The following is a 25,473-nucleotide window of genomic DNA, read 5'->3' as shown; positions in this document are numbered from 1 at the left end:
CGTATTGGACTGTTCAGCCACCTAAGGACTCATGTTTAGAGTGGAAGCAAGTCTTCCTCGATTCCGAGGGACTGCCTATAATGATGAGAAGTGGGCATGGGCTATGATGTTGAATAGCTTGCTAAAACTCATCGTAAAGGTTAACACGTGAATAATTGTCACTCGTATGCCCATGAAGCAGTACTTAGAATCATAGAATAGTATAACACAGGAGGCCATTCGACTCATCAAGTCTGCGCTGGCTCTTTCGAAGAGCATTCCAGTTAGTCCCACTCCCCTGCTCTTTCCCCATATTCCTGCAACTTTTTCTCCTTCACGTAATTATCCAATTCCCTTTTGAAGATTACTATTGAATCTGTAGCTACCACCCTATTAGGCAGTGCATTCCCAATCCTAACCACTCGTTGCGTAAATAGGAAGAAGTTGGTGTTTTCAGGAGAGGGGAAAGAGTAAATTGGAAGAAAAATGAGCAATGTAAAAAAAAAAAACGAAACTCACTCACCAGGATGCAACATGACAAAGAGACCACGGAATCGTGCATCAGTACGGAAGTTCACAACCAAGCGTCCTTCACGGTTGATCCGCATGCTAGTTGGATAAAGGGCACCTGGCAGACAACAGGCATGTTTATCAATTTAGTCTGAAACAGTGAACACTAATATGCAGCACTGACAGCTCAGACTTGTAATTTCATCTGATGTACAGTTTGATGTGCTGACGTTGAGATGAATACAGCTAATGAAAATACAGCAGTAAAAACCCACCCCTAGCACTCTATGTCAACAGACAGCTGCTATTTGCTAAAATCTTAATTCTATGAATGCTTAATGTGGACACATGGCCTATTTAACTACATTGGAAATTCTAGTTCTAAGATACCTAGTTCTAAGATAAGACAGAAGCTCGTTTTATTCAGCTAGTTGGTTTGACTTTTTGCTACTCATGCCCAACATTTCCTAATCTTTTAACTAATCAATATGTGTGTGTACTGTGCGGGAGAGGAAATTAAACCACAGGAGTAATTATCAGACAGATCATTCTGCATAGATTATGGTCTACCAGCAGATTGATTCTTTAAGAGAATGGATGTTAAAGTGGAAGATACACATTTTGTGTATAGATAATCAATGAAAAGCTTGTCGCAAGCAAGTTCTGAGAAGTGTTCTACGAAGAAAGGATTTCAACATTTTTTTAAAAATGTGCGAAAATGAAGTAAGCTGGCATACTCTGAACAGGAATCACACATTTCAAAAAGCTGTGCTTATATGAATGCTAATAGTAAATACTGTAGCAATTTTGTGTGATTACACAAATGACTGGGAACAAATTAAACTCGATTCAAATAAACCAATTGCATTTATGTAGCATCTTAACATATCTTATAGAAATTTCCTATGAAGTGCAGTGACTGATGTTCGAGGTAAAATTCATTTCCACAATACTGCGCGTATTGTACACAGGAAGGTCACACAATCATTGTTTGAATGAGCAATCAATATGTTTTTGATGGTGTTAATTGGTTGGAACGCTGGGAAACCTTGCTGCTCTTCAAATAGTGCCACGGGATCTATAATATCTATTAGAACTAGCAAACGGGACCTCAGTTGAAAGGACAAAACCTTCAACACTGCTGCGTAACCTCAGTACTGCAATGGAATGTTAGCTTAGATGATGTATCCAAATCCTAGAATGGGACTTGGATCCATTACCTTCAAATTTAGAGGTAAAAGTATGAGCCAAAGTATATTTTTAATCATGATTACAACAATACTACTGAAGAACATTCCTTATACTTAACAGCAAAAAAGCTTCTTGTATATATTTTTCCATTTATTGCCAAGCAACTAAATTAATTGTAACTTTAAAACAATGCTTGATTTAGCTACAATAGAGAGTGATGACAGAAGGCTCGCAAATAAGTATTCTGTTAATTAGATTAGATTTTGTTTCAGCCTTTGAGAAGTCATGTGCTTTCTATCCATACTAACACAAGGTTATGTGATTTAGAAGTACTTTATCACTATGTATTATTTTTGGGATCTAGAGGGTTTTGTTAGGCCCTCTGTCACTGGCCGGGCCTCATATGCACCAGAACATAAGAAATAGGAGCAGGAGTAGGCCATTCAGTCCTTTGAGCCTGCTCCGCCATTCAATATTATGGCTGATCTTCTACCTCAACTCCAACTTCCTCGCACTATCCCCATATCCCTGGATTCCCTTAATATCCAAAAAGACTCAACGACTGAGAATCCACAGCCCTGTGTGGTAGAGAATTCCAAAGATTCTTAACCCTTTGAGTGAAGAAATATCTCATCTCAGCCTTAAATGGCCGATACCTTATTTTGAGTGTGGCCCCTAGTTCTAGCCTCCCAAGCCAGGGAAAACATCCTCCCAGCTTCCATCCTGTAAACCCCTTAAGAATGTTATATGTTTCAATGAGATCATCTCTTATTCTTCTAAACTCTAGGGAATATACATTTAGTCTACTCAGTCTCTCCTCATAGGACAATCCCCTCATCCCAGGAATCAGTCTGGTGAACTTTTGTTGCACTCCCTCGAAGGCAAGTATATCCTTCCTTAGGTAAGGAGATCAAAACTGTACCCAGTACTCCAATTGTGGTCTCACCAGGGTCTATATAATTGTAGTAAGATATATTTACTCATACTCCAATCCCTTTGTAATAAAGGCTAACATACCATTTCCTTTCCTAATTGCTTGCTGTATCTATCTACATGTTAACTTTCTGTGATTTGTGTACAAGGACACACAGGTACCTCTGAATAGCAACATTTCCCAGTCTCTCACCTTGTAAAAAAATTCTGCTTTTCTAAATTTTCTACCAAAATGGATAACTTCATATTTTTCCACATTATATTTCATCTGCCTATTCTTGCCCACTTTACCTGTCTATATCCCTTTGCAGCTTAATTGTGTCCTCCTCACAGCTTACTTTCTCACCTAGCTTTGTATTGTCAGCAAACTTGGATACATTACACTTGGTTCCCTCATCGAAGTCATTGATATAGATTGTAAATAGCTGAAGCCTAAGCACTAATCCTTACAGTACCCCATTAGTCGCAGCCTGCCAACTTGAAAATGACCTTTTTATTCCTACTCTACTTTGTGTCCTTTAACCAATCCTCAATCCATGCTAATATATTACCCCCATCCCAAGAGCTCCAATTTTGTGTAATAACCTCTTGTATGGTACCTTATCAAATGTTTTTTGAAAATACAAATACACTATATCCACTGGTCCCCTTTATGTACCCTGCTAGTTTTCAAACGCTATTTCCCTCTTATAAACCCGTGTCGACTCTGCCCAATTCTATTATGGTTTTCTAAGTGCCCTGTTACCTCGTCCCTAATAATAGGAAAATGGTGGGATTTTCTGACACACGCTGGCTAAGTGCAAGACCTTGTTGGCGGTGTGGGGGTGCTGCAAAATTTACCTTTGATTGTAAAAGCAAATTACCAATGAGAAGATTTCCTGACATAAATTTTCCCCACCAAACTGAACTTGCTGACAACAACAATTGGAAATGTTAAAACAATCTCTGGCAGTCACTAACCCTGCAATTCAGCCTCTGGTGGACTGCCAATTCCATCCTTCCACAAGATGGCAGTGTCATACACAAAAGTCAAGCGGAGCTCAGACTGCAAGTCAAAGTGCTGCCAGCCACCGACACCCACTGGGGAATGGAAAACGTAGGACACATAAAGAGGCACGCGCAGAGTCACATAAGACTGCACAAGGTTCAAAACCTGAGGAGAGAGAAAGGAAACCCCAAAAAAGATTTTTTAACACATGATGTTCCAGCTATCAAATATAACAGAATAGCATTTTATATGGGATTCTCGTTAAAATCCATAAATTATAAATGTGCCACTTTTTACATACCCAAAACATATTGGCCCAAAAATAGGGTCAGTGTTGATTTTAGAACAGTGACATTATTGCAGAATGTTATTGCTATGCAGGATTTGTCATTTTTCTTTAAAATAACAGACGCACACATACCTTATCAATGTTTAAATGGTTAACTCTTTCCTATTTTAATTTACTGCATGTGGATATTAAGCGGTTTTGCCAAAGTGAAATCTGCTAAATCTACTACAAACCTTTACGAAATGATTTCTTTGCAAATTCCTGCCACCATTTTTAGCTGAAGAATGGGCAGTTGCAGGTCAGTCACAGAAACTTGGAGGGATCTATATCACTAAGGAACTTTTTGATATCTCCTGGTGATTTCTGATTATGAAAATGATTTCTTCATTTACCCAGGTGATGCTTAATCCCTAGTTATAGCCAATTATGTCAGCTGTGGCTCAGTGGGTAGCACTCTCGCTTCTGAGTCAGAAGGTTGTGTATTCAAGTCCCACTCCAGAGACTTGAGCACAAAAATCTAGGCTGACACTGCAGTGCTGTGCTGAGGGAATGCTGAACTGTCGGAAGTGCCGTCTTTCGGATGAGACGTTAAACCGAGGCCCCATCTGCTCTCTCTGGTGGATGTAAAAGATCCTGTGGCACTATTTTGAAGAGGAGCAGGGGAGTTATCCCGGTTGTCTTGGCCAATATTTATCCCTCAAACAACATAACCAAAACAGATTATCAGGTCATTATCACATTGTTGTTTGTGGGAGCTTGCTTTGCGCAAATTGGCTGCCACAATTCCTAAATTGCAACAGTGACTACACTCCACAATGTATTTCATCGGCTGTAAAGCACTGTGGAAATTCCGGTGGTCATGAAAGATGCTATATAAATGCAAATCTTTCTTTTTTTGTTTACAATGAACTATTTCTACATAGATTCTCTTAGACACATCCTCTAAATCTTATACTGAGTGTGGTGAAAGTGTCAAATGGATTCAACTGGGAATTGGAAGAGACAAATGCGTAGATATTTAGTTAAGAAAATGATGCAAGATGGGCATTTTCAGCTTTTTGAGACCGGCATGAATGCCATAATGGCCTTTTCCAGTCCTGTACATTCCTGTGTTCCTATGTTCGAAGGAACTACAGGCTCCCAATGTAAAAGTTTCTCTGCTTTACCTGGACAATAAACATTACACAGTGCCAAGTCTGCTCACTCTCTCAGAACAGAAGCTCCCACCCTGCCACCTTACATCCAGGAGAAATGTCAATTTGCAAAAGACCAGGATGCACCCAGGCCACCTCTGTTTTCTATCTATATTTTCGACAAATGTCTTTTGCAGCTTCGAACCTCACGTTTTCTAAACATTATTTAATGCTACTTAACATGAAACTGGACAACTCTAATCGAGAGATACAAACCATAAGTTGTCACAAAAGAATAAAAGGCAGATTTTGGAGTCTGCAGGCACAAGTTCTTAACGTTTAATAAGAGTTTCACAAACAGGTTTACTGATTATTTTTGAGTTCATGGCCCCAAGTTCTGAAAATCCTTGAGGCAACAGGCATCGGTCGAGGATACAGACTACGTTTTACAACCAGTATGCACTCAAGCTTTTGAAAACAAGCACTCATTGTTACCACAAAGAACAGGAATCCAAATTACCCAACTTGAACAGTGATTCAGTCTAACATAAGAGCTTTTACCATGAGTTGTAGCATATAGAAAACAGAACACAAGCGAGAAATTTAATTACATGAAAGCCATCATACTGTTAGTTTAAAATTTAAACTTCCATGGGCACTGCTGTCCAAAGCAGTGCTTCACCAATTAATTCCTAGTTTTTGGATGACTGCGCAATAGTAATGTATCACAACTGACTCACTTGAAATGTTATATGTGGGACACGATTTGGGGAAAATATTTTAACAAAAGGTAAGTAAATCCTTCTGAAATATGCTGACAAACTCTTTGAAACACTGAACCACCAGCCACTCATTGGGCCCAAGTTTCCACATGATAAAAAACGGGCGCCCCTCCGAGCTGGGCGCCCGTTTTTCGCGCCTAAAAAAAACCGAGCGATTCTGGAGCGTTCTGCAGCTCCTTGTCTGTTTGGCACGGCGCCCAGGGGGGGCGGAGCCTACACTCGCGCCGATTTTGTAAGTGGGAGGGGGCGGGTACTATTTAAATTAGTTTTTTTCCTGCCGGCAACGCTGCACATGCGCGTTGGAGCGTTCGTGCATGCTCAGTGTGAAAAAAACATTGGCACTCGGCCATTTTTGTAGTTCTTTGTAGCTGTTTAGTTTTTGAACATTTTTTAATAAAAGTACATTGCCATCAGCACAGAGGCTTCTTGTAGCAGTGAGAAGGGTGCAGGAAGCCTCAGAAAGTTGAGGCAGCCGTTTCCCGACGACCTCCCCCTTTTGCCGTCGGGAAATGGCTCCTCAATTTCTGAGGCTTCCTGCAGCCTTCTGTCTTTCCCGCCAGCCGTCTGTAACGGCTCCCTTCCCCCCCGCCGCGCGTTCGGTCGGTTCCCTCCCTCCCCCCCCCCCCCCCGCGTTCGGTAGGCTCCCTCCCTCCCGCGTTCGGTCGGCTCCCTCCCTGCCTGAAAGGCCCCGAAAGGCCTGCCTGAAGCACTTTCACACAGGTAGGAAGATGGTTTATTTAATCTTTTCTTTGCTTATAAATGTTTATTCAGGTTGGATTTATTTGTATAAGTATAAATAAGGATTTATTATAGAATTTAATGACTTTCCTTCCCCCCCCCTCCCCCCCCCACCTCGTTCTGGACGCCTAATTTGTAACCTGCGCCTGATTTTTTTAATGTGTAGAACAGGTTTTTTCAGTTCTACAAAAATCTTCACTTGCTCCATTCTACTTTAGTTTGGAGTACATTTTCACTGTGGAAACTTTCAAATCAGGCGTCAGTGGCCGAACACGCCCCCTTTTGAAGAAAAAATTCTGTTCCAAAGTAGAACTATTCTACCTGACTAGAACTGCAGAAAAAAAAATGTGGAGAATTGCAAATTCTAAGATAGTCCGTTCTCCACCAGTTGCTCCTAAAAATCAGGTGGAAACTTAGGCCCATTATCACCAGATGTCTGTACAGACTTTTAAACTGTGATTTGAAAGTTTCAGCAACTACATGTATTACAGTTGTTTCCAGTTGATCAACGTGCCAGTTCATTTCCCCCAGTCTGAACTAATTAGGAGAGGGGCATCTATTCCTTGAATAAGAATTCCAAAGAAATCACATCGCCTAATAAAATGTGATGCACATCTTCACACTTTTACAGCAGGCACAGACACAATGGGCTGAATGGCCTCCTTCCATGTTGTAATTTTCTATGATTCTAGGTAGAAGCAGTGCGTGTGTGCAACATACTTTGTCAGTGTGACTGAAGTGCAATTTATTAATTATCCACTTGGCATATTAAAGATGAAATAGTAAACTGGCTATTTGCACCCAACTAAATCTTCTATGACAGTTGAATTCAGGCTTCCCTTCGATCAGATTATCTACAAACGGGAGGGAAGGATGGCAAAACTTATTTGGCGGGCTGGTGTAGGGCACTGCTCTAAACATGCTTTCTGATGGGACATGGTCAGAATGAAGCTGCTTTTAAATTCTGCTTGCATGGGTAGCTAGGAGGACCCAAATTTTAGTGAATGCCAGCAAATTTACTTTTGAGTTAAAGCCAGCTATGCAGGATTTAGACCACCACAAGGTGGTGGCCACGCATTCTTCTGGAAAGGTAAACCAGAAGAAGAACGCTGCCTCCATAGGGTAGGCTTCGCCGTAAAAAATGAACTAGTGGGCCGTCTCAAAGACTCCACTTGAGAGATAAGCGAACGCCTCATGACTCTTCGGCTGACCATAGCCCGGAACCAGTGCACTAGAGTCTTCAGTGCATATGACCCAACACTGGAAGCTACAGACAAGACCAAAGAGTAATTCTACTCCAGCCTCGAACAATCCCTGTCCCGAGTCCCAGCGGACAACAAACTGATCCTCCTTGGCGACTTTAATGCCAGAGTTAGAAAGAACACCGATCAGAAGAGAGGGGGGAGGGAAAGCCAACTCCAATGGTACCCTACTCCTGACAAAATGCTTAGAACGTGGCCTCATCATAACTAATACCCTGTTCCGTCAGCAGGACAAATATAAGGTCTCGTGGCAACACCTTTGCTCCAAGCACTGGCATCTGCTAGACTATGTTATCATCTGAGTGAGGGACCGCTAAGATGTGCGCATCACCCGCGCCACGACAGGAGCTGACGACTGCTGGATGGCCCACCGACTAATTCGCTCTATCAACATCAACATTGCCCCCAAAACAGCGACGGCAACAGAAACAATGCTGCAGGAAAATCAACACTGGAGCACTAAAGACCCTGCTAAGAAAGCCCTGTTCAGCCAGTGCCTCGCTATCAACCTGACGACTTCCAATGACCCAGAGACACAGAGTGTCCGTCCACAGTACCTGGTCTGCCCTTAAGGCCTCCATAATTAGCACCTGTGAAGAGACGCTCGGTCACTTGACCAGGAAACACCAAGACTGGTTCGACGGAGAACAACCAGGAGATCCAGGAGCTAATATGCCGCAAGCGCAAGGCATTCTTGAATTGGCAACAGCAACACAACTCGAGAGCAAGAACATCTGAAGACATCTGAAGGCCGAGGTCGAATAGAAAACCCGTGGCCTAAAGAACAGATGGTGGGTGGAGAAAGCACAGGCGATCCAGTAGCTAGCCGACAAGCCCGACATGCGAGGATTCTTTAGCACAGTCCCAAGCACCCAAGGCCCTACCCCACTACTGGCCAAGAACGGAGAGGTGCTCATCAAGGTCAGAGAGGCAGTCAGTACCTGCTGGAAGGAGCACTTCTAGATCTCCTTAACCAAGACTCTGTCTTCGACGTGTGTCCTTGACTCCATAATGGGGAACAAAGAAATGGCAGATGAGTTGAACAAATTCTTCGGTTCTGTCTTCACGAAAGAAGACACAAATAATCTTCCGGAAATATGAGGGTCTAGTGAGAAGGAGGAACTGAAGGAAATCCTTATTAGGCGGGAAATTGTGTTAGGGAAATTGATGGGATTGAAGGCCGATAAATCCCTAGGGCCTGATAGTCTGCATCCCAGAGTACTTAAGGAAATAGCCCTAGAAATAGTGGATGCATTGGTGATCATTTTCCAACAGTCTATCGACTCTGGATCAGTTCCTATGGACTGGAGGGTAGCTAATGTAACACCACTTTTTAAAAAAGGAGAGAGAAAATGGGGAATTATAGACCGGTTAGCCTGACAGCAGTAATAGGGAGAATGTTGAATCAATTAATAAAGATGAAATAGCAGCACATTTGGAAAGCAGTGACAGAATCGGTCCAAGTCAGCATGGATTTATGAAAAGGAAATCATGTTTGACAAATCTTCTAGAATTTTTTGAGGATGTAACTTGTAGAGTGGACAAGGGAGAACCAGTGGATGTGGTGTATTTGGACTTTCAAAAGGCTTTTGACAAGGTCCCACACAAGAGATTGGTGTGCAAAATTAAAGCACATGGTATTGGGGGTAATGTATTGATGTGGATAGAGAACTGGTTGGCAGACAGGAAGCAGTGAGTCGGGATAAACGGGGCCTTTTCAGAATGGCAGGCAGTGACTAGTGGGGTGCCGCAGGGCTCAGTGCTGGGATCCCAGCTATTTACAATATTCATCAATGATTTAGATGAAGGAATTGAGTGTAATATCTCCAAGTTTGCAGATGACACTAAGCTGGGTGGCAGTGTGAGCTGTGAGGAGGATGCTACGAGGCTGCAGGGTGACTTGGTCAGGTTAGGTGAGTGGGTAAATGCATGGCAGATGCAGAATAATGTGGATAAATGTGAGGTTATCCACTTTGGTGGCAAAAACACGAAGGCAGATTATTATCCGAATGGCGGCAGATTCGGAAAAGGGAAGGTGCAACGAGACCTGGGTGTCATGGTACATCAATCATTGAAAGCTGGCATGTAGGTACAGCAGGCGGTGAAGAAGGCAAATGGTATGTTGGCCTTCATAGCTAGGGGATTTGAGTATAGGAGCTGGGAGGTCTTACTGCAGTTGTACAGGGCCTTAGTGAGGCCTCACCTGAAATATTGTATTCAGTTTTGGTCTCCTAATCTGAGGAAGGACATTCTTGCTATTGAGGGAGTGCAGCGAAGGTTCACCAGACTGATTCTCAGGATGGCAGGACTGACATATGAGGAGAGACTGCGTCGACTGGGCCTGTATTCACTGGAGTTTAGAAGGATGAGAGGGGATCTCAAAGAAACATGACGGGACTGGACAGGTTAGATGCAGGAAGAATGTTCCCGACGTTGGGGAAGTCTTGAACCAGGAGACACAGTCTAAGGATAAGGGGTAAGCCATTTAGGACTGAGATGAGGAGAAACTTCTTCACTCCGAGAGTTGTTAACCTGTGGAATTCTCTACCGCAGAGAGTTGTTGATGCCAGTTCATTGGATATATTCGAGAAAATTAAATATGGCCCTTACGGCTAAAGGGATCAAGGGGTATGGAGAGAAAGCAGGAAAGGGGTACTGAGGTGAATGATCAGCAATTATCTTATTGAATGGTGGTGCAGGCTCGATGGGCCGAATGGCCTACTCCTGCACCTATTTTCTATGTTTCTATACTTCCATCCTGCAGCATGCCACCCGCCACCATTTCAGCACAACCCCAGCCCGGCATGAGGGTGAAAAAAAGGCCATCCGACAACTGAAGAACAACAAGGCACCAGGAGCAGATGGAATCCCCGCCAAAGCATTAAAACATGGCAGAGATGCACTATTGACGTGGATTCATGACCTAATTTCTCTTATCTGCAAGGAGGAGAGCATGCCAGGAGACATCAGAGACGCTATAATTGTGACCATCTTCAAGAAAGGTGACAAGTCCGACAGCAGTAACTACAGAGGAGTCTCCCTGCTGTCGGCCATTGCATGAATCCTCCTGAATCGCCTTCTCCCTGAGGCTGAAGAACTCCTCTCAGAGTCGCAATGCGGATTCCACCCACTATGGGGCATAATGGACATGATCTTCACCGCACGGCAAATACAAGAGAAATGCAGGGAACAGCACCAACCCTTGTACATGGCCTTCTTTGACCACACAAAGGCTTTCGACACTGTCAACCGTGAAGGATTATGGAGCTTCCTCCTCAGATTCGGTTGCCCTCAAAAGTTTGTCACAATGACATCCAAGCAGTGATTCTGACCAACAGATCCACTACAGACCCATTCCAAGTTCGGACCGGGGTCAAGCACGGCTGTGTCATCGCACCAACGCTCTTCTCGATTTTCCTTACTGCAATGCTTCAGTTCACCCTCACCAAGCTCCCCGCTGGAGTGGAGCTAAATTGCAGGACAAATGGGAATCTGTTCAACCTCCACCGCCTCCAGGCCAGATCCAAGGTCGTCCCAACCTCCGTCATTGAATTACAGTACGCAGACGACGCTCGTGTCTGTGCACACTTGGAGGCCAAACTCCAAGCCATCGACAACACCTTCACTGAGGCGTACGAGAGTATGGGCTTTACACTAAACATCTGTAAAACAAAGGTCTTCTACCAACCTGCCCCCGCCGCACAACATTGCCCCCCGGTTAGCAAAATCCACGATGAGGTCTTGGACAATGTGAACCACTTTCCATACCTCGGGAGCCTAGTGGCAACAAGGGCAGACATCGACAACGAGATCCAACACTGCCTTCAGTGTGCCAGAGCAGTCTTCGGTCGCCTGAGGAAGAGAGTGTTTGAAGACCAGGACCTCAAACCCGGCACCAAGCTCATGGTCTACAGAGCTGTAGTGATACCCGCCCGCCTAAATGGCTCAGAAACATGGACTATGTACAGCAGGCACCTCAAAACACTGGAGAAGTACCACCAATGCTACCTCCACAAGATCCTGCAAATCCATTGGCAGGATAGGTACACAGTCAGTGTTCTCGCTCAGGCCAACATCCCCAGCATTGAAGCACTGACCATGCTCGATCAGCTCTGTTGGACGGGCCACATTGTCTGCAGGCCTGATATGAGACTCCCAAAACAAGCGCTCTACTTGGAGCTTCGACATGGCAAGTGAGCCCTAGGTAGGCAGTGGAAATACTTCAAGGACTCCCTCAAAGCTTCCTTGAAAACGTGCAACGTCCTCACCGACACCTGGGAATCCCTGGCCCAATACCGCTCAAAGTGGAGGAAAAGCATCCGGGAAGGCGCTGAACATTGAGTCCCATCACCGAGAGCAAGCTGAAGCCAAACGTTGACAGCAGAAGGAGTGCATGACAACCCAAGCACCCCACCCACTCGTCCCTTCAACCACCGTCTGCCCCACCTGTGACCGAGACTGTAGGTCTCTCATTGGATTCTTCAGTCACCTGAGAACTAATTTTTAGTGTGGAAGCAAGTCATCCTCGACTGCGAGGAAGTGCCTATGAAGAAGAAGGATGTCAGAAGCTGGCACGCAACCAGTTTTAGTAAAGCTGTGAGGCACACGTTGATAGAGAGCATCCTTATGTCTGCAGGTCAAGGAAACCTCATCATCAGGAGCGGAATTAACAAGTGTCCATAAGATATTAATGGAGTGCTCTTATCTGCCCTTCATCACGGGATAGGGATGGTGGGATGCTAATGGGAGACAACGATCACAGGGATATTGAAAGTAAATGGTTAAAAGATGATCTTTCTGGTGGTTTTATATATCTTACACTATTCTTCTCTGCCATCTCCTTCCTCAAAATTTGAAATCTACTAGATCCCCTGAAACTAATAAAAGAACTTGTTTGGAGAAGTGTTGGTACAAGGGAGTGTTACAGCAGTTTTCCCCAAAAGGAAAGGAGACTTGATCGTTTCATTGTTTCACTAAAGTTCCAGTATTGGTACATAAAACAACACAGTAAAAGACAAACAGTCGGTGGGCCATTACACCCGGCTTGAGAAAAAAAGTATTTATTTGCAGAGTTCTGAACTGCACGATCACTCCCTTATCAGCAGTGAGAAGTGGCAGCAGGCAACAGAGCTTCCTTATCAGCAGCGCACATCAAAGTGGAGCGCCACTGAGACGCAGTTTGTTTTCAAATCTAGCCCTTCACACCGTGACTACAAAAGGAGGGACATAATGCATTTCCATTTATTACAAGAAGCTGTAGTTATCTGAAGGCAGCCTTCAACAGAGTGTCTCAGGCTCTGTGATCCCTGCTGCTGATAAGTGAGGCTGCTTTGGCTGCCACCGCTCAAAGAATGATCTCAGCCTTCGTGCTTACAACTGGGCAAATAAAGACCTGTTTTGTCAGTGGCGACCAAGAAAACACAGGCTACTGTTTCATTGATATATTTTCTGAACTTGAAATATTCAGAGACTGTGGAACCAAACCAAAACAAACTACCATGAGTAATGATGATCATGAAACTCAGTTCGTCGGAAAACCCATCTGGTTCACTAATATCCATTAGGGAAGGAAATCTGCCATCCTTTCCTGGTTTGGCCGATATGTGACTCCAGACCCACATAAATGTGGTTGACTCTGAACTGGCCTAGCAAGCCACTCAGTTGTTCAAGGGCAATTAGGAATGGGCAATAAATGTTGGCCTTGCCAGTGATCTCACATCCCACAAACAAATACAAAAGCAGAATGAAGGTCAGCAAGAGGTAGTGCAACAAGACTCCTTGTTAGGCTCAAGTTGAAAGAATCAGTGCTAGCTTGCGATGCGTCTTCTTACGGGGTCGGGTGTGTGTTACAACAAGCAAACGAATCGGGAACATTGCAACTGGTCTCTTATGCGTCCAGGAGTTTGTCCAAGGCCGAAAGGGCCTACAGCATGATTGAAAAAGAAGCTCTGGCATGCGTTTACGGGGAAAAAAAAATTCACCAGTATCTGTTTGGGCTTAAGTTCGAGTTAGAAACTGACCATAAGCCGCTTATATCGCTATTCTCAGAGAGCAAAGGTATTAATACCAATGCCTCTGCTCGCATCCAAAGATGGGCACTCACGCTGTCTGCATGTAACTATGTAATTCGCCACAGGCCAGGCACAGAGAACTGTGCTGATGCTCTCAGTTGGCTACCATTACCCACCACTGGGGTGGAAATGGCACAGCCTGCAGGCTTGCTTTTGATGATGGATGCGTTTGAAAACGAAAAGTCACCCATTACGGCCTGCCAGATCAGGACCCGGACCAGCCAGGATCCTTTACTGTCCTTTGTTAAAAAAAAACTGTGTCCTCCATGGGAGCTGGTCCAGCGTCCCAGCAGAGATGCATGAAGAGATCAAGCCGTTCCAGCGGCGCAAAGACAAAATGTCCATACAGGCGGATTGTCTTTTGTGGGGTAATCGCGTAGCTTTGCCTAAGAAAGACAGGGAAATGTTCATACGCGACCTACACAGTACCCACCCAGGCATAGTAATGATGAAAGCTATAGCCAGATCCCATGTGTGGTGGCCCGGCATCGACTCAGATTTGGAGTCTTGCATGCACCAATGCAACACTTGCTCTCAACTGAGCAATGCACCCAGGGAGGCACCGCTAAGTTTGTGGTCATGGCCCTCCAAACCGTGGTCTAGAATCCACGTTGACTTCGCTGGCCCGTTTCTAGGCAAAATGCTTTTGGTTGTTGTGGATGTTTATTCAAAATGGATTGAGTGTGTAATATTGTCTGTAAGCACGTCCACTGCCACCATCGAAAGCCTACGAGCCATGTTTGCCACGCACGGCCAGCGACAATGGGCCGTGCTTCAGCAGCGCTGAATTTTAGGAATTCATGATCCGCAATGGGATCAAGCATGTCACAGCTGCCCCGTTCAAGCCTGCATCTAATGGCCAGGTAGAACGGGCAGTCCACACCATCAAGCAAAGCTTGAAACGCGTGTGGGAAGGCTCCCTGCAGATCCGCCTGTCCCGAGTCCTGCTCAGCTACCGCACAAGACCCCACTTGCACACCGGGCTCCCCCTGCCGAACTGCTCATGAAAAGGGCACTCAAAACAAGGCTCTCTCTAGTCCACCCTGATCTCCATGACCATATCGAGGGCAGGCGGCATCGACAAAGCATGTACCATGATCGTGCAAATTTGTCACGCGATATTAAAGTCAATGACCCTGTATTTGTACTCAAGTATGGACATGGTCCAAAATGACTCGCTGGCACTGCCATAGCCAAAGAAGGGAGTAGGGTGTTTGAGGTCAAACTTGCAAATGGACCAACTTGCAGAAAGCATTTGGACCAAATCAAACTGCGATTCATAGACAGCCACGAGCAACCTGAAAAGGACACCACCAACTTCGACCCTCCGATACACACACAAGTGGCAACCGATATCACGGTTGGCCACAAAGTTGAACTCATCATCCCCAGCAAGGCCAGCTGCGCAGCAGCCCAGCGAAGGCCCAACCAACTCACCTGCACCTGTGTTTGTACCGAGACGATCGACTAGGGAGCGGAAAGCCCCAGATTGTCTCACCCTGTAAATAAATGTACTATTGACTTTGGGGGTTGGGGGTTGTAGGGGGGATGTTATGTATGCAACACCTTGTAACCAGCATTCTACTGCCACCAGAGGGCACATCTGTTGGAGTCCCAGGGGATCCCAACATCCTTTGGGAGTATTGCATATTAGCAGGCCTCCCATGCTGGAGTCAGAATAAAGAGACTAAGGTCACACTTACAATTACTCAAGTATACAGTAGTCATATTGCTTTATTTGAGACATAATAGTTACAGTAGAGTAATAGAAAATGATAGGCTAAATGAAGCTTTGTTGGTGCAGGTTGTTAGAGCACCTGCATGCCACACTGTAGAACAGTCAAGCTGTTTAGGATGTGGCCAATGGATAAGCTGGAGGGAAACAACAAACAAATCAGAGGATTAGTCAACCAGGGCTGTTCTTGCACATGGCAGAGGATTGATATAGAGCCTCTCACCTGGGAAGTTCTGTGAGGGATGCTCAAGAGGAAGCGAGTGAAGTAAGAAAAAGAAAAATACAGAAGAGGGAAAGAAGAAACTAAAATGTAAAAACAAGAATCAAATGAAAAGCTGGCTACAAATACTGAAAGTACACCAGTCACAAGATCTATGAAACACAGAAGGAAATGCAGTTTAAGAAGCCAATCCTTACACAGAACAAGTAGGCAGGATGCAGCTTCTGGCAAAAAATTCAAAACAAGAGAGAATCTCGTTTCGCAGACATACTCAGACATGTGGGCTTACAGTAAAGAACTGACAAACAAAAGGATCCAAGCTCTGCCTGTCTACTCGTGGCCCAACCTTCGGGATGGTGTCGCATTACAGAAAGCATCATCCCTACACAGCAAGGCTTTGTTCAGCATCAAAAGAGACTCAGTAAAGCAATACGGCAAACAGCACACATAGGGCCCAAGTTTCCACATGATTTGCGCCTGATTTTTAGGAGCAACTGGTGGAGAACGGACTATCTTAGAAATCGCAATTCTCCACATTTTTTTTTCTGCAGTTCTAGTCAGGTAGAACAGTTCTACTTTGGAACAGAATTTTTTCTTCAAAAGGGGGCGCGTCCGGCCACTGACGCCTGATTTCAAAGTTTCCACAGTGAAAACGTACTCCAAATTAACTTAGAATGGAGCAAGTGAAGATTTTTGTAGAACTGAAAAAACCTGTTCTACACATTAAAAAAATCAGGCGCAGGTTACAAATTAGGCGTCCAGAACGAGGTGGGGGGAAGGAAAGTCATTAAATTCTATAATAAATCCTTATTTATACTTATACAAATAAATCCAACCTGAATAAACATTTATAAGCAAAGAAAAGATTAAATAAACCATCTTCCTACCTGTGTGAAAGTGCTTCAGGCAGGCCTTTCGGGACCGAAGGCTGAACGGGCCGGCCCGAGACTTCGGGCAGGGCCTGACCCAGCACCAGATTTACAGGTAGGTGGCGTTGGGTCGGGTCGGGTCGGGGGGAGGGAGGGAGAGAGAGGGGGGGGAGAGAGAGAGGGGGAGGGGAGACAGAGAGAGAGGGGGGGGGAGAGAGAGAGAGGGGGGGGGAGAGAGAGAGAGAGAGGGGGGGGGGAGAGAGAGAGAGAGAGGGGGGGGGAGAGAGAGAGAGAGAGGGAGGTCAGGTCGGGAAGGGGAGGTCAGGTCGGATCCAGTCCGGGGGGGGGGGGGGGGGGGGGGGGGAAGAGCGGGAGTCGGGTCGGGTCCAGTCCGGGGGGGGGGGGGGCGGAGCGGGAGCGGGAATTGGGTCGGATCCGGTCCGGAGGCAGTGGGCGAGAGCAGGTGTCGGGTCTGGTCGGGGGGGCGGGGGAAGCAGGAGCTGGCCGTGGGAGGAGCCTTATTCACGCAGCCCCAGTGAGGCCATTCGGCCAGGGCTAGGGGCTGCGTGCTTCGGGCCCCTCCCACAGTTTCGGGCGCCTGGAGCTACTGCACTTGCGTGCCCACTGTAGCGCGCATGTGCAGAGGTCCCGGCACGGTTTTCAGCACAGGGACCTGGCTCCGTCCCCCCACAGCTCATGCTGCGCTGCGCCGAGGGCCAGAGGTGGAGAATACGGAGGATTTTTTTAGGCGCACTTTGTGGCGCGAAAAACGGGCGTCCAGGTCGGGACTGCATCGTTCTAGGCGCGTGTGGAAACTTAGGCCCATTGTGTGGAAGAGGGAAGAGTTGGCAGTAGTGATCAACAAATGATTCTATTCCTACAACAAACTGCATGGTAGATTGCCTTTCCAGAGACCGGATGCTACAGTAACTCCAAAGGAAATGGACAACAGGTATACTGCCTTGAAAGAAAAAAAGAAACTTACATTTATATAGTGCCTTTCGTGACCACCGGACGTCTCAAAGCGTTTTACAGCCAATGAAGTACTTTTGAAGTGTACTCACTGTTGTAATGTAGGAAATGCGGCAGCCAGTTTGCATGCAGCAAGCTCCTACAAACAGCAATATGATAATAACCAGATAAACTGTTTTCGTTACATTGATTGAGGGATAAATATTGGCCAGGATACATGGGATAACTCCCCTGCTGTTCTTCGAAATAGTGTCATGGGACATTTTAAATCCACCTGAGAGAGCAGACAGAGCCTCGGTTTAACGTTTCATCTGCACTCCCTCAGCACTGCACTGGAGTGTCAGCCTAGATTTATGTGCTCAAGACTTGGTCTAAACGGGTGTCTTTATTTCACTATTATACAAAGTGATGTTTAAAAAGACATTTAAAAATACATAAATAGTGATTTACTGTAGCCTACAGGGTAGGTCGGTTTACTCTAGTTAAATGAAAACCATTTTAATTCATCAAAACTGATTCTAAATGACAGCTTTGATGTTTCTATTAATTGAAAAATGACTGCAATGATGTGATTAGAAAAATGAAAATATTGGAGCATTCATTCCATAATTATTGAACACCAGGACTGAAAGCGTGCTTGTTGAATAGCATCAAAATGAGTTAGAAAATAGTTTGAACAGGATATCCTGGGTATTGATGGACATGATCTCGAGTCAGTTGCATCCATGCCTATAATCAGAAGTTGATTGTGTACAGGATTGCACCCTGAGCCCCTGAAACCTTGGCATGAGCCACCGCCTTCAGGAGAAGTTGGTTAGGAGTGAAAATTGGAAGAGATACAAATGCATTGGGGTGGAAATTCGGTCGCGCCTCTGTTGCGGCGTTAATCCAGGCGGAGCGGTAAATTTTGCGCCGGGAAATGGTTTGTGTCTGCAGCCGCAAAATTCACCAACTGGGCCCTCAGTGTGGAGCGGAGCGCAGAGAGAGGCGTTCCACACCTCTTTTAGGGCGCTAAGCCGGCTGAGCAACTGAAAATCCCGAGCTAAACAGCCGGCCTAAGAGAGGCTTCCATGGGAAAAAAAAATCTACAAAAAACCCCACCAAAAACATTCCCAATACATTACTGACACCACATCAACATAAATCGCATAAATAAAAAACAATCACACTTATAATATCTCAGGTGCAGGCGGGATAGTTTCCTGAGGCATTGAGACCACTTCTGGGGGAGGTGGGACCTGTGCAAGCCGGACAGGTTGTGCTTCAAGAGCCGGGACCAATATCCTCGCGGGGGGGGGGGGGGTTTGCTCGTGCTGTTGGGGAGGGTTTAAACTAGCTTGGCAGCGGGATGGGAACCTGAAAATAGATTTAGTAGGGAGAGGAGTAAAGCTGGAATTAGAAAGCAAAAATAAAGAAAGTGAGTTTGAAGGAGAGAGGAAACAAGCAGGAAAAAAGGATTAAAAATAACAAACTTAAAGGCACTTTGTCCAAATGCACAGAGAATTTGTAACAAAATAGATGAGTTGACAGCACAAATTGAGACAAATGGATATGATCTGAGAGCCATTACAGAGACGTGGTTGCAAGGTGACCAGGACTGGGAATTAAATATTCAGGGGTACTTGCCAATCCGAAAGGACAGACGGAAAGGAAAAGGAGGTGGGGTAGTTCTATTGATAAAGGATGAAATCACTGCAATAGTAAAAAACGATATTGGCTCAAATGATAAGGGTGTTGAAACAGTTTGGGTGGAGATACGGAACAATAAGGGAAAAAAGTCACTGATGGGCAGAGTCTATAGGCCCCCTAACAGTAGCAACTTTGTTGGTCGGAGCATAAACGAGGAAATAGTGGGGGCTTGTAAAAAGGGAACAGCAATAATCATGGGTGATTTTAACCTCCATACTGATTGAACAAATCAAATTGGTCAGGGTAGCCTTGGGGAGGAGTTCATAGAGTGCATAAGGGATGGGTTCCTTGAGCAGTATGTAACAGAACCAACCGGGGGCAGGCTATCTTAGATCTGGTCCTGTGTAATGAGACAGGATTAATAAACAATCTCCTAGTAAAGGATCCCCTCGGAGTGAGTGATCATAGCATGGTTGAATTTCAAATCCAGATGGAGGGTGAGAAAGTTGGATCTCTAACCAGCGTAGTAAGCTTAAATAAAGGAGACTATGAAGGTATGAGGGCAGAGTTGGGTAAAGTGGACTGGGAAAATAGATTAAAGTGTAGGACAGTTGATGAACAGTGGTGTACATTTAAGGAGATATTTCACAACTCTCAAGAAAAATATATTCCAGTGAAGAGGAAAGGGTGAGAGAGAAAAGATAGCCATCCGTGGCTAACTAAGGAAATTAAGGACGGTATCCAATTAGAAACAAGGGCATACAAAGTGGCCAAAACTAGTGGGAGGACAGAAGACTGGGAAGCTTTTAAAAGCCAGCAAAGAACGACTAAAAAAATGATTAAGAAAGGGAAGATAGACTATGAAAGTAAACTAGCACAAAATATAAAACCGGATAGCAAGAGTTTCTATAGGTATATAAAAAGGAAAAGGATGGCTAAAGGCTTAGAGGACGAGACCGGGGAATTAGTAATGGGGAACATGGAGATGGCAGAAACTCTGAGCAGATATTTTGTATCAATCATTACGGCAGAGGACATTAACAATATTCCAATAGTGGATAGCCAAGGGGCTATGGGGGCGGGGGGCGGGTGGGTGGGGGGAGGAGGAACTTAACACAATCACAAAGGAGGTGGTACTGGTACTCAGTAAGATAATGGGATTAAAGGCAGATAAATCCCCTGGACCTGATGGCTTGCATCCTAGGATCTTAAGAGAAGTAACGGCAGGGATTGTGGATCATTGGTTGTAATTTACCAAAATTCCCTGGATTCTGGGAAGGTCCCAGCAGATTGGAAAACTGCAAATGTAACCCCCCTATTTAAAAAAGGAGGCAGACAAAAAGCAGGAAACTATAGACCAGTTAGCCTAACATCTGTGGTTGGGAAAATGTTGGAGTTCATTATTAAAGAAGCAGTAGCAGGACATTTTGAAAAGCAAAATTCGATCAGGCAGAGTCAGCATGGATTTATGAAGAGGAAATCACATTTGACAAATTTGCTGAAGTTCTTCGAGGATGTAACAAACAGGGTGGATAAAGGGGAACCAGTGGATGTGGTGTATTTGGACTTCCAGAAGGCATTTGACAAGGTGCCGCATAAAAGGTTACTGTAGAAGATAACATTTCATGGGGTTGGGGGTAACATATTAACATGGATAGAGGATTGGCTAACTAACAGAAAACAGAGTCAGGATAAATGATTCATTCTCTGATTGGCAACCAATAACTAGTGGGGTGCCGCGGGGATCAGTGCTGGGACCCCAACTATTTACAATCTAAATTAACGACTTGGAAGAAGGGACTGAGTGTAACGTAGCCAAGTTTGCTGATGCTACAAAGATAGGAGGAAAAGCAATGTGTGAGGAGGACACAAAAAATCTGCAAAAGGATTATAGACAGGCTAAGTGAGTGGGAAAAAATGTGGCAGATGGAGTATAATGTTGGAAAGTATGAGGTCATGCACTTTGGAATAATAAAATCAAAGAGCAAGTTATTATTTAGAGAGAAAAATTGCAAAGTGCCGCTGTACAGCGGGATCTGGGGGTACTCGTGCATGAAACGCAAAAGAATAGTGAAGTAGCGAAAAACTTTATCAGGGGAAGTTAAAACCTAAAGCAAGAAAGGTTGAGAGAAAGGCTTAATGTGTTCATGGAAGAATAGCTGAGTCCCACATTCCATCAATCCATCAATTAGGCTGAAACAAAGAACAACAGGTCTCACAAGGGGCTTGGACTAAGGTCAGAGAAATTCTCTGAGGAGATAAAACTCCCTAGAGCACACACAAGACAAATGTAGACAGCTCACAGAAATAATAAGCTGAGGCAGCCATTTTCGAGTCACACGAGATAGCAGAAAACAATGCCTCTTTGAAATGAGAATAGCCAGATGTATTTGTCAAGGACACTAGTCTGAGAGTTAGAGCCTGGGAACAAGTTCACAGAGATGTAACAAGTAACCCATAGGGGGCCTCCCCAGCCGCAGTGGCCATAACTGAATGTACCAATGAAATCATTAGAGATTGAATGTGCCAATAAAATTAATGTAACTGTATTAACCAATGTATTAGTAGCAGATGGGCGGGGACTGGTGGCAAATAACCAATGGAACACTTCCCCGCGTATTAATTTTGACTGTATTTTGAATGTATAAAATGTAACAGCATAGGCTGTTCCACGATCCGGTAAGGATAGCATCCAGTATCGGTACTGATACAACCGGATCTCCCTTGAGTAATCAGGTTTTAATAAACAATTACTTTCTCTATATACGGACCTTGTGTCGAATGTTATATTTTAATAGTCCACAACAGATAGTATGCAGGTACTGCAAGCGATCAGGAAGACCAATGGTATCTTGACCTTTATTGCAAAGGGAATGGAGTATAAAAGCAGGGAAGTCTTGCTACAGCTATACAAGATATTGGTGAGGCCACACCTGGAATACTGTGTGCAGTTTTGGTTTCCATACTTACGAAAGGATATACTTGTTTTGGAGGCAGGTTAGAGAAAGTTCACTAAGTTGATTCCGGGGATGAGGGGGTTGACTTATGAGGCAAGGTTGAGTAGGTTGGGCCTCTACTCATTGGAATTCAGAAGAATGAGAGGTGATCTTATTGAAATGTATAAGATTAAGAGGGGGCTTGACAAGTTGGATGCAGAGAGGATGTTTCCACTGATGGAAGAGACTAGAACTAGAGGGCACAATCTTAGAATAAGGGGCCGCCCACTTAAAACAAAGAGTGGACAAGGGAGGACCAGTTGATGTGGTGTATTTGGACTTTCAGAAGGCTTTCGACAAGGTCCCACACAAGAAATTAATGTGCGAAGTTAAAGCACATGGAATTGGGGGTAGTGTGCTGACGTGGATTGAGAACTGGTTGGCAGACAGGAAGCAAAGAGTAGGAGTAAATGGGTACTTTTCAGAATGGCAGGCAGTGGCTAGTGGGGTACCGCAAGATTCTGTGCTGGGGCCCCAGCTGTTTACATTGTACATTAATGATTTAGACGAGGGGATTAAATGTAGTATCTCAAAATTTGCAGATGACACTAAGTTGGGTGGCAGTGTGAGCTGCGAGGAGGATGCTATGAGGCTGCAGAGTGACTTGGATAGGTTAGGTGAGTGGGCAAATGCATGGCAGATGAAGTATAATGTGGATAAATGTGAGGTTATCCACTTTGGTGGTAAAAACAGAGAGACAAACTATTATTTGAATGGTGACAGATTAGGAAAAGGGGAGGTGCAACGAGATCTGGGTGTCATGGTACATCAGTCATTGAAGGTTGGCATGCAGGTACAGCAGGCTGTTAAGAAAGCAAATGGCATGTTGGCCTTCATAGCGAGGGGATTTGAATACAGGGGCAGGGAGGTGTTACTACAGTTGTACAGGGCCTTGGTGAGGCCACACCTGGAGTATTTGGTCTCCTAACTTGAGGAAGGACATTTTTGCTATTGAGGGAGTGCAGCGAAGGTTCACCAGACTGATTCCCGGGATGGCGGGCCTGACATATCAAGAAAGATTGGATTAACTGGGCTTGTATTCACTGGAGTTCAGAAGAATGAGGGGGGGATTTCATAGAAACATTTAAAATTGTGACGGGTTTAGACAGGTTAGATGCAGGAAGGATGGTCCCAATGTTGGGGAAGTCCAGAACCAGGGGTCACAGTCTAAGGATAAGGAGTAAGCCATTTAGGACCGAGATGAGGAGAAACTTCTTCACCCAGAGAGTGGTGAACCTGTGGAATTCTCTACCACAGAAAGTTGTTGAAGCCAATTCACTAAATATATTCAAAAAGGAGTTAGATGTAGTCCTTACTACTAGGGGGATCAAGGGGTATGGTGAGAAAGCAGGAATGGGGTACTGAAGTTGCATGTTCAGCCATGAACTCATTGAATGGCGGTGCAGGCTCGAAGGGCCAAATGGCCTACTCCTGTTCCTATTTCTTAAGTTCTTATGTTCCCTCAGGTCGACATTACTTCCCTCAATGCTGCCGGTACAGCTTGCACCAGCAGCTTTCACAGGTGGTCCCATTAGGGGACGCTGTGGATTGGGCGCGAAACAAATATCGAGATGGTGTCGCAACCAGGGCCATTGCACACCGGCTCGCCTCTCCTGGGTGGTACCGCTCCACGCTCCCGCAAACCCGGCACCGAATGTCTCGGCAGGGTGCTGGAAACTGGCTACTCGCCCGGAAAAGCTTCCCGCTGCCAGCAACACCCCTCCGGGGTAAAAACAGAGGTGACAACAAGCCGAAAATCCAGCCCATAATGTTTGGCATAGCTCATTTAAAAAAAAAACATCTACATAACAATTTCAAGTTTAAAAAAAAGATATGTGGCAGCAAACAGCGAAGTAAGATTCCATTTGATAAAGCGTAACCCTGCCAAGAAGGGGAAGCTGTCCATACCTGTCCATCAGTCCCAATAGTGCCACCGCAGTCTGTGAGCAGCTCAGACATATCATAGAAACTCTCAAACTCCCAGAGACAGGCTTCAAGGTTGAGGTTTCGGTAGAACCTGAGTGTCGAAGATCCACGCAGCGAGGAGCTGTACTGGTAAGGGGAGGTCTCTCCGATCACCTCGGGGTTTTTAGTGGAATCTGACAAAAAGCCATAATGAGTCTTTACTTCATTGTAGTCCAGTAGATTAGAACACTTGTGGTTTCCAACCCGGGTACCATCAGGGCTGAGGGTAAGTTCAAAATTAGATAGCTGGCGTGTGGAGATAACAGGAAGCATACCTGAAACAAAAATTGTGAATACAACATATTAGTCAGATATCTAAGCCCTTAGATGCCTATGCCCTAAGCCCTAAGAGCTCCCCTTTTCTCTTTCATTTTGGTTCTACCCAGTCCAACTACCATTCCTGACAGGGTTCCACCACTGCTGCCTTTCAGTCAGTCACTAGGAGGTGTGTGCGAGAGAGGCTTTGATATTAAACCCCCCACGTCGGGCGGTAGAAGGTGGTGGTTTAAAGGTGAAATGCGCAGAATGTGACCCCAACATAGGAATAGGCCATTCGGCCCTTCGAGCCTGCACCACCACTCAATATGATCATGGCTGATTATGCAACTTCAGGACCCCATTCCTGCTTTCTCTCCATGCCCCTTGATCCCTTTAGCCGTAAGGGCCACATCTAACTCCCTTTTGGATATACCTAATGAATTGGCCTCACCTACTTTCTGTGGTAGAGAATTCCACAATTCTCTGGGTGAAGAAGTTTCTTCTCATCTCGGTCCTAAATGGCTTACCCCTTATCCTTAGACTTTGGCCCCTGGTTCTGGACTTCCCCAACATTGGGAACATTCTTCCTGCATCTAACCTGTCCAATCCCGTCAGAATTTTATATGTTTCTATGAGATCCCCTCTCATTCTTCTAAATTCCAGTGAACATAAGCCAGTGAATGCAGGCAAGTTCTACGTCTGCGGATATCGAGGCCTCAGAGTGTCCCGCCGTGGAGAGGTGGGACGCTTACTTAAATACATCTAAATTGGGGACAGCGCAAATGGGAATCCAATTTGAAATTTACTGCTGCTGCACGGTTTTTTGCTGGGGTAGGGAAACTCGGCAGTGAAATGGAGGCGGGAACTGCTGCAAGGTAAGTGGCTGTTTCAGCACTCGAGAACCAGGAGCCCATCAAGGAAGCCTTCAACCTCCCCCATCCCCGATCGCCAGT

General features: G+C 45.1%; 1 protein-coding gene across 1 annotated transcript in view; it reads right to left on the bottom strand.

Annotated features, from left to right (window-relative positions):
* The window catches only part of LOC139275220 (FRAS1-related extracellular matrix protein 2-like), a 288,895-nt gene that overhangs the window by 11,065 nt on the left and 252,357 nt on the right, over nt 1-25,473 (bottom strand). The window contains exons 16-18 of the mRNA XM_070892378.1: nt 24,206-24,537; nt 3,574-3,766; nt 503-607 (exon numbers count right to left, since the gene is read on the bottom strand). Of these exons, the coding sequence (XP_070748479.1) occupies nt 503-607; nt 3,574-3,766; nt 24,206-24,537 (630 nt within the window). The remainder of the gene's footprint in view (nt 1-502; nt 608-3,573; nt 3,767-24,205; nt 24,538-25,473) is intronic.

The sequence above is a fragment of the Pristiophorus japonicus genome, chromosome 10 (assembly GCF_044704955.1).
Source record: "Pristiophorus japonicus isolate sPriJap1 chromosome 10, sPriJap1.hap1, whole genome shotgun sequence".
In the NCBI taxonomy this organism is placed as follows: Eukaryota; Metazoa; Chordata; class Chondrichthyes; family Pristiophoridae; genus Pristiophorus; species Pristiophorus japonicus.
Note: the sequence above shows the minus strand (reverse complement) of the source record. Positions and strands in the feature narration are given on the sequence as shown.